The sequence below is a fragment of the Triticum dicoccoides genome, chromosome 3B, assembly GCF_002162155.2.
Source record: "Triticum dicoccoides isolate Atlit2015 ecotype Zavitan chromosome 3B, WEW_v2.0, whole genome shotgun sequence".
Taxonomy (NCBI): Eukaryota; Viridiplantae; Streptophyta; class Magnoliopsida; order Poales; family Poaceae; genus Triticum; species Triticum dicoccoides.
The window spans coordinates 489,383,161-489,392,143 of NC_041385.1; the positions used below are offsets into that span (position 1 = coordinate 489,383,161).

At 48.5% G+C, this 8,983-nt stretch overlaps 1 protein-coding gene and 1 pseudogene across 1 annotated transcript; one reads left to right on the forward strand and one right to left on the reverse strand.

The window, feature by feature from the left end:
• Window positions 1–1,263: 1,263 nt before the first annotated feature.
• On the reverse strand, window positions 1,264–4,066 carry LOC119276684 (LRR receptor-like serine/threonine-protein kinase EFR). The gene is made up of 2 exons (XM_037557814.1): window positions 1,877–4,066; window positions 1,264–1,779 (listed from the first exon to the last, which is right to left on the reverse strand). Exon 1 carries the CDS (start codon window positions 4,046–4,048, stop codon window positions 2,090–2,092), a length of 1,959 nt encoding a protein of 652 aa, XP_037413711.1. The 5' UTR covers window positions 4,049–4,066; the 3' UTR covers window positions 1,264–1,779; window positions 1,877–2,089.
• Window positions 4,067–7,672: 3,606 nt separating this feature from the next.
• Window positions 7,673–8,610, forward strand: LOC119276686 (annotated as a pseudogene).
• The last annotated feature ends 373 nt before the right edge of the window (window positions 8,611–8,983 follow it).

An 8,983-nucleotide genomic window follows, 5' to 3' on the forward strand; every position in this document is an offset into this window, starting at 1 on the left:
CTTCTTGTGAAACTCTGTAAACAACAGGTTCACCAACATGATCAATGGGGATCTGTTCCTCATCTGCTGGGCTTGGATCAGTAGCTTTTCTGATACTGATGTTCAGTACCTTCTTATCAACAAATAAGTCAAGCATTGACTCTAATGCCTCCTCACTATCCAGGGCCTCCACACCCTCCAGCCCCTTTCCCTCTTCCTTTACATAAGTCAGAAATGCATCCATGCCATAGCCATCCAACTCAACCAATGATAATATGGTCAGATAACTGATATATGAGGAAACTGAATACTTTTTCTCCATATTATCTATTCCTTGAAAATGTAGCCTCAAGTCCCAAATCTCTTCATCTAAGCTGTATGATTAAATTGACAAACAACAATTTTTTAAGTCACTGAACATTACTGAACTTTCTTCTAATTACAGTAAATGCACTAACCAAATGAACTAACGAAATGCACTTTCTTATACACTGACTTAACCAATAAAATACAGTAGCATGCCAAGAACAAACAATTACTAACCCTAGTTCTAATTTGAACTAAAGCACCCAAAAATTTTAACTAAAGGACCCAGAAACATTGACCAGTGCTTACCTCACTCCACCAAAGGACGACGCCCAATGGTGGCCGCCTGCTGGATCAGCGTGGATGCGCTTCGCCACAGCCCTAGCCGCGCGGACTTTCGGATCTGAGCTCGCCGGATCCACATGAGCCGCGGGCGGTGATGGCTGCTGCGACCGCTGCGTCGGGAAGCTCGAGCTGCCTAGCCATTTGTCCACCTCTGAGTGTCCACCGCCCTTCTGGCCGGTGCCGCCTTGGCTCAATACCTCGCCGCCGACGACATTTGGCTGCGCGGCCGCCATCGCCCACCTAGGTCACTGCGGGGGAGAGGAGGGGGAGAGGGGGGGAGTGAGAGAGTGTGTGGCCTGACCGACTACTTTGGTTCCGACCGGACCGAACGGGTTAACGGCCGTTAACGGCCGCGCCGTGAGCGCGCGTGGCCACGTGGGCTGACAGATGGGCCCGATCCGTCAGAAAAACGGTTAAATCGCTAGTCACCGAGGGTTTGGGTTTTTTGAAACAACGGACCGCGCGTTTGGTAGCTTTCTGAGAAAAATTAATAGGTGGTAGTTTTTTGGAACCAAAGCCTGTAAACTAGTAGTTTTATGCTATTTACTCTCTCTATGACACATGGTACATTATCTCCTTGTACTTAGCTCAAGAAGTATATTACTGACCATCTGTTACCAACACCAAGTTATATGCAACTCACGCATAATTACAGTTCTATTTCTACTACATATCTGGTATATTATCCTTATTGCCGTTAACTCAAGAAGTATATGATCTTCTGTTCTAGGAGATATGATAGCAGAAGGTGGTTTCATTCGCCCTCTAGCTGCAAGCAGTAATCTACCTTTACCTTGTTCAGCTTCACTACCACCTTGTCCATGGCGGTTCTTTCATCAGGCATCGTTGATGAGCACTGTAAACTCAACTCTATTACAGATGCAAGGCATGTGTTGAGAATGATAGACTGCTCTCTCGACGTGCTTTCATCGCCAGCATGGCAATCACTCTTGATTCCTTGTGATAGAACTTTGTTGTCGACAACATCTATAAGCCTGGTTGGAAATGCTTCAGTAACCCATTGCCGCAAGCTGAGCTCCTCACCGAACAGCGGGCCAGTGGGTCTTTTCCCCGTGAAGACCTCCAGCATCATGATCCCATAGCTGAACACATCGCTCATGCGTGATGCTTTACCAGTTGATCCATACTCTGTTCATTACGCACATGAAAACATAACGGAAAATAAAGAAAAAAATTCTTCATTTGTAAACGTTTGGTTTGTTGAAAAGATAGGTAAGTTCAATACCTGGTGCCATGTAGCCAATTGTTCCGGGCATGTTTGTCAACGCAATGGAGTTATCATCACCCAACAACAACTTGGCAATGCCAAAGTCAGCGATGTGCGCAGTCATGTCTGCGTCCAGCAATACATTGCTAGGCTTCAGATCACAATGAAGAACAACCTCGGTGTGCTGGTGGTGGAGGTACTCCATCGCCATCGCTACATCTAGCATAATTTCTAACCTCTTGAGGAACCCCAAACCCTGAGGGCTGTTGCTTGAGTGTAGCCAACTATCCAAACTCCCATTTGCATGTACTGGAGCACCAGGGCCTTGAATTCAAAGTTGGAGCAAGTGCTAAGTATTTTCACTAGGTTCCGGTGACGGGCCATGCGCAGAGCACGACACTCTGCATCAAAACTCACAGAGGCTCCTTCATGTTGCATGCTGAGCACCTTTACTGCAACAATTGATTCGTCATCCAGTTGTCCCTTGAAGACTTTGCCAAAGTTCCCAGATCCAAGCAGATTGTCCTCACTGAAGTTTTCTGTAGCACGAACAAGCTCGTGGAATGATATTAACCGGTAGTTGATTATGTTGGACTCCGAGGGAACTGATGTCCTTTTGCACTTTTTGATCTTTGTTCTGATTAATATGCACAAGCAGGTAGCCAAAATTGCAACTCCCCCGGCTACAGGAAGTATAATTTTTATCAACGATTCCGGTGATTTATGATGGCTCTGGCAGGGTGAAATGCCTAGACGTGAGAGGCCCCAAAGAGCATCGTTTCCTCTCAAAGACTGGAGTGTGATGTTTGAGAAAATTCCTCTATCCGGTATCGGACCATCTAGTTTATTGAAAGAGAGGTTCAGGCTAGTGAGGAAGGTCAGATTGGCCAGTGACTTTGGTATGGTACCCCGAAGGGAATTGTATGATAGGTCCATGGTCTCTATGCTGACTAGCTCTCCAAATGAGCTTGGGATTTGTTCCTCGAATGAATTGTTTGACAGGTTCAGATAGGTGAGCATCTGGAGCCTGCCCAAGGAATCCGGTAAGCCACCGGTCATAAGATTGCTTGAAAGATCCATTTGAGCAATTTGTTTTACTTGGCTAACATCTCTCGGCAGTGGACCAGTCAGCATGTTGTATGCCAGATTAAGACTGATGAGCTTTGAGAGGCGCCAGAGACTGAAGGGTATGGTCGAAGACAGTGAGTTAAGAGAAGATGTCATGTACTGCAGCTCACTTAGATTACCCATAGTGCTCGGTATCGAGCCAGACAACTGGTTTTTATCAAGATACAATCGTACTAGGCGTGTTAATCTGGAAATTTCTTCTGGGATGGCGCCGGTCAAGGTGTTGTTGGCAAGGTTGAGTTCTTGGAGATTGTTCAGTGTAGTGATGGATACAGGGATGGTCCCGCTCAGTTGGTTTCCGTCGAGATCAATTGTGGTAAGGCTGCTAAGATTTGCAATTGTATCTGGAATGCTCCCCGTTAAGCTGTTAGAACTTGCTATGAAGTACTGGAGTTGTGAAGTAAGGTTTCCCAAATAGTCAGGTATGCTTCCTGCAAACGAATTGGACGATATGCCAAGGGTACTCAGGTTCTTGCAGTTGGAGAGTGCATGGATAAAGTTTAGCTTCCCGCTAAGCTTGTTTCCATTCACATACAAGCCCGTAAGACTACGAACATTCCCAAACGTGGTTGGAACTGATCCAGTGAAGGCATTGAGTGTCAGATCAAGAGTTTTTATGCTTGATATATTGCCTATGGATTCAGGAATTTTACCTGTTAGGAGGTTTGTCGAAAAGCTCAAGTAATTGAGGTTTCTCAAATAGCCTATTTGAGGTGGAATTTCTCCTTCCAGCTGGTTGACACTAAGATCAAGCATGACAAGGTCTGTGTGGTTGCTTAACTCAACCGGGATCTTACCGACGAGGTTATTTGCCGACAGTAGAATAGTAGAAAGCCGAGGCATTGTTGCCAACCACGCCGGTACCGGACCAGTGAAGTTATTAATGGAGATAGAAAGAAGCTCAAGTTTGTTGGATCTGGCCAGTGCCGGCTGGATTGGGCCAGTGAAATGATTCGAAGAAAGACCTAGTTTTTGTAGCATGGGGAGGTTAAAGCTCTTGTTGCCAGGGAGGGAGCCGAAAAGATTGTTGTTCCCCAAACCGAAGATTCGGAGCATGGACATGTTAACGATGGCAGCAGGGACAGTGCCAGTAAGAAGGTTGAGTTCGAGGACAAGGATTTTCAAGCTTCCTCAAATGCCCAATGGCCTCAGGTATGCTTCCAGCGAGCCTGTTCCTGCCAAACCATATGACGCTCAAATTGGGCGTGTTGTTGAAGAGGCCTAGAGGTGGTGCCACTCAGGTCGTTGCTGTTGAGGTTTATGTACCGGAGGTTGCGCAGCGCGCGCAACTGTGTGGGAATGGCCCCGGAGAGTGAATTGTAGCCGATGTGTAGGTACTGGAGCTCGGTGAGGTTGCCGAGCGCCGAGGGGATGGTACCTGACAGGCGGTTCTCGCCGAGGTCGAGGTGTCTGAGCCGCTTGAGCCGGCCAAGCTCGGCAGGGATCACGCCGGCCAGCCCTGTGCGGCTGAGGTTGAGGTGGGAGATGAAGGAGAGGTTGCCAAGCTCCGGCGGTGTGGCGCCGCCGAGTGGCACGCCGGGGAGCGACAGCGCGGCCACACGCCGACCGCGGGCGTCGCACGAGACGCCGAGCCAGGCACAGAAGGGCGTGCGTGCCGTCCAGCTGCGGCGCAGGACGCCGCGCGGGTCACGCACGCTGGTCCTGAAGGCTAGCAGCGCCGAGAGGTCGTCGTCGGTGGCGTTTGCTGGCTGATCGAGCGCGCCCGTGCCGGGTAGCAGCAGCGAGAAAGCCACCGTGGTCAGTACTAGGACAAGAAGAGCCATGGCGGTAGCGTGATGCGCGTGGTTCTGTCTTCCGTGTCTCCAGGCCAGGAATACATGCGTGCATTGAGAACTTGAAGAAGTGAGTGGTGTGCTGGGCATTTAGTGCAGTCGCCTTCTGAGTAGTTGATTATCGGTGCAGGGGAACATGAACAACTCTACATACTGTGCTGGGGTGGAATGGCAGCCCATGCTCCGTTTACTTGGTCCAGAAATCAGATGCTACGGTTCACATCTCTGCAGGCGTTCTCAGCATTTCGGCATATGGTCCTCTACACTCCAGCCAGCCTGCGATGTGTCATGGCATGGCCATGGCCAGAGAAATGGAAATCCCGGCTTTGGCATCCTCTGATCTTCCAGCATCAGCGTGGTTAGCACAAGAGCCATGGTGGACTAGCGGCAGCGTGGAGCTTCTTGTGCTTGGTTCTGTCATCGAACGGGCAGTACTGCACTGCTATTTGAGATGCATGCATCTGAGGCTTTAGATAGAGACTTTTGAGCGCCGCTTGAAAGCCATTTTCCTTGTGATGAGTTGATTGTCCAAGCAGGGAACATCAGCTGTACCGTGCTGGAGTGGAATGGCAGCCCATGATCCCTGCTCGGTTCATGAATCAGATGCACTTCACATCCTCAAACGTCCTCATCGTTTGACTTATACTCAACTCCAGCCTAGCCAACCAGCAGTGAACGGCATGACCGGAGAAATGGAATTCCCTCCTGGTTTGGCATGCTCAGACCTTCCGTGCGCACGCGTCATGGAGAAATTCCAACTTAGCATGCACGACTGAATCTGATGTGGCCACACGGAAAAAAGTCTCTGGGTGCAGACCCGGTACGCGATGTTGCCGTTGACGGTGACAGAAGTACAACTTGCTGTCTTTGTGAACCCTCCATCAGTCGGTGCGGCGAGACTGCACGGCGCCTTAACACACTGGTTAGGACTCGTCGTGCCGCAGAGTTAGCTTCTGTAACTCTCACACTTGTATTGCCTGGCCTCGATGGGCTTATATACTGTGTTACAAGTTACAACAGAGGTACAGAGAGGGAGAGAGGGTACAGCGGCAATACAAGTGTGGAAGTTACAGAACCCAACTTGCAGCTGCTCCGATAGAAACACTGGGAAGAATTACAGAGAGCAACTATAGAATTACAGTCTTTACGAAGAGCTACCCGAGCCAGCTAATGCCAGGATTTGTGTTGTTGCTCCGTTTACTGGTGCTTTTTCTTCTGAGGAGTGAGGCAGGGTGCTCTGCTTTATTTCCTTACTTGAGAGCAGTAATTTGACTTGATCTTGTTCAATCTGACAACCACATCATCCATTGGCATTCTCTCATCAGGTGCAGTTCTTGAGCAAACTAAGCCCAACTCGACGATGGACACCAGGAAAGTATTCAAGATGGCAGAGGAGTCCTCGGAGGGATTGCTTATCTTATCAATACCGTGCTTTGGTTCATCTTGCAGCAGGCCACGGTCAGTGACACTTGAGAGTTCATATTGGAATGATTGGTTAACCCACTGCCTTAAGCTCAGCTCACCAGTAAACATTGGATCAGTTGGTTTTTTCCTCGTGAAGACTTCAAGGAGAACAATCCCAAAGCTGTAAACGTCACTCTTCCGTGATGCTTTCCCCGTTGATCCAAACTCTGTTCCATGCCAAAAGAAAACCAGTGAGCTTTTATAATAGATCAAAACAATCGGAAATATCTTATCAGACTTACAAGGGAAATTACCTGGTGCCATGTATCCTACAGTGCCGGGCATGCTCGTTAACACGATAGAGTTGTCGTCTCCAACCAGCAGCTTGGAAATCCCAAAATCGGCAACATGTGCAGTCATGTCCATGTCAAGCAAAATGTTGCTCGGCTTTAAATCGAAATGCAGGACAACTTTGAAGTGCCGGTGATGCAGATACTCCATTGCCATTGCAACATCCAGCATGATTCCAAGCCTCTGCAGGAAACTGATGTTCCTCCGTTCGCTTGAATGCAGCCAATCATCTAAGCTGCCATTAGGCATATATTCGAGAACCAATGCTTTGAAGTCAAGATTAGAGCAAGTGCTGATTATCCTGACCAGGTTCCGGTGCCGGGCCATTCGTAGTGCACGGCACTCCGTGTCAAAGCTCTTTGAAGCTACTTCGTCTTGCATATTGAGGACCTTTATCGCAATGACAGACTCATCATCTAGCTGGCCTTTGAAGACTTTACCAAAGCCTCCAGCCCCTAGGAGGTTATCAGCACTGAAGTTGCTTGTTGCACGGACAAGTTCATGGTATGAGATCAACTGGTAGTTCGTCAAGTCTGTGTTTGAGGGCAGTGACATCTTTCCTTGCTTATTCATCTTTCTTCTAACCAACATGTACATGCAAGCTGATAAAATAGATAATGTCACTACTGCAGGTACTATCACTTTCAGCAGTAGTTGTTTTGACCTTGAGTGTGTGTTGTTCTGGCATGGCGCTATTCCTTTCCTTGGAAGGCCGCAGAGTGCACTGTTTCCCATCAATGATTCGAGGGTGATGTTGGAGAACACACCTCCTCCTGGTATCTGACCATCTAGCCTGTTGAAAGAGAGGTTCAAGTTGGCAAGGTAAGTCAGATTGGCCAATGACGTCGGAATGACACCAGAAAGCGCATTGGAGGAAAAGTCCAACTCCTCAATACTTAGTAACTTTCCAATTGAGTCTGGTATTGATCCTTCTAATAAGTTCCTCGACAGATTCAGATTGATCATCATCTGCAGTGCGCCGAATGAAGTTGGGATATCACCTGATAGCTGGTTGCTCGACAGGTCCATCTCGGTAATTGCAGTCAGTTCCCCTACATCTTCCGGTAGGGAACCACTGAAAGAGTTCTGTGACAAATCAAGCTCAATTAGTTTCTGATGGCGCCATAGGCTTGTTGGTATGGTTGAAGACAATGAGTTGCGGGATAGTGTCATGATCTGTATCTGTCTTAGGTTACTGATGCTGCTTGGAATGGGACCAACGAGTCTATTGCTGTCAAGATGCAACTTAGCCAGGCTTGTTAATCCAGTGATTTCTGCTGGGATGGTGCCAGACAAGCTATTGTTGGCAAGGTTGAGTTCTTGGAGATTGCTCATTGCAGTGATTGGTGTTGGGATTGTCCCATTCAACTGGTTTCCACTGAGTGACAGAGTCATTAAGTTGGTAAGATTGGCAAATGTACCTGGGATGCTTCCTGTGATCCTGTTGTTATCTGCTATAAAAGTCTCGAGGACTGTGCTAAGGTTTCCAATGTAGGCTGGCAGACTCCCTGTGAATGTGTTGTTTGCCATGCTGATTGTATTCAGGCTCCTGCAATTTGAGAATGCAGACAGGAAGTCGAGGTTCCCACTGAGCTGGTTCCCATCAAGCCAGATGCGACGAAGGTTCAGCAAGTTCCCAAATGAAATTGGCACGGATCCAGTCAAACCACAACCATAGAAATCTATGGTTGTGAGGTTAGAAAGATTGCCTATGGAATCAGGAATGGGACCTGTTATTCGGTTGTTGGCAAAGCTCATAAACCTGAGGTTTGTCAGCTGTCCAAACTCTTGTGGGATTCCCCCCTCAAGTTTGTTCTGGCTAAGGTCCAAACCGAGAAGCTCAGTGTGGTTGCTCAGTTCCACAGGGATCTTTCCAGTGAGGCCATTTGTCGACAAGTAAATTCTTGTGAGGTTTGGCATTGTCGCCAACCATGATGGCACAGGACCGGTGAAATTATTCACGGCGAGCGAGAGCGTGTCAAGGTTCCGACACGCCGAAAGACCTGGCGGGATAGGTCCCTCAAAGTCTCAAACTGGTTTTCATTGAGGGACAACACTTCCAACATGGGGAGGTAGAAGCTGTCGTTTCCAGGGATTGGGCCTGAGAGATTGTTCCTTGTGATGGCTATGACTTGCAGCCGGGACATGTTGAAGATAGCAGGAGGCATGGGGCCTGAGAGAAGATTGCCTTCCAGGACCAGCCACTCGAGCTTCGGCAACGAGCCGATGCTGTCAGGAATCGCTCCCGTCAGCCGGTTCGACCCGAGACGCACTACACGCAGATCAGGCGTGTTGTTGAACAGGCCAGGCGGTATCGGCCCGCTCAAATCATTGTTTGACAATCTCAGCGACTGAAGTTTCCTCAGGTTTTGAAACTCATATGGGATTGCCCCGAAGAAGTTGTTGCTGTCGAGGTAAAGAGACTGGAGCCCAGTGAGGTTGCCAAGGG

What these genes read in the sequence shown, in the direction of transcription:
- LOC119276684 (XM_037557814.1), bottom strand. Translation starts at nt 4,048, where the DNA reads ATGTCCATGCTCCGAATCTTCGGTTTGGGGAACAACAATCTTTTCGGC.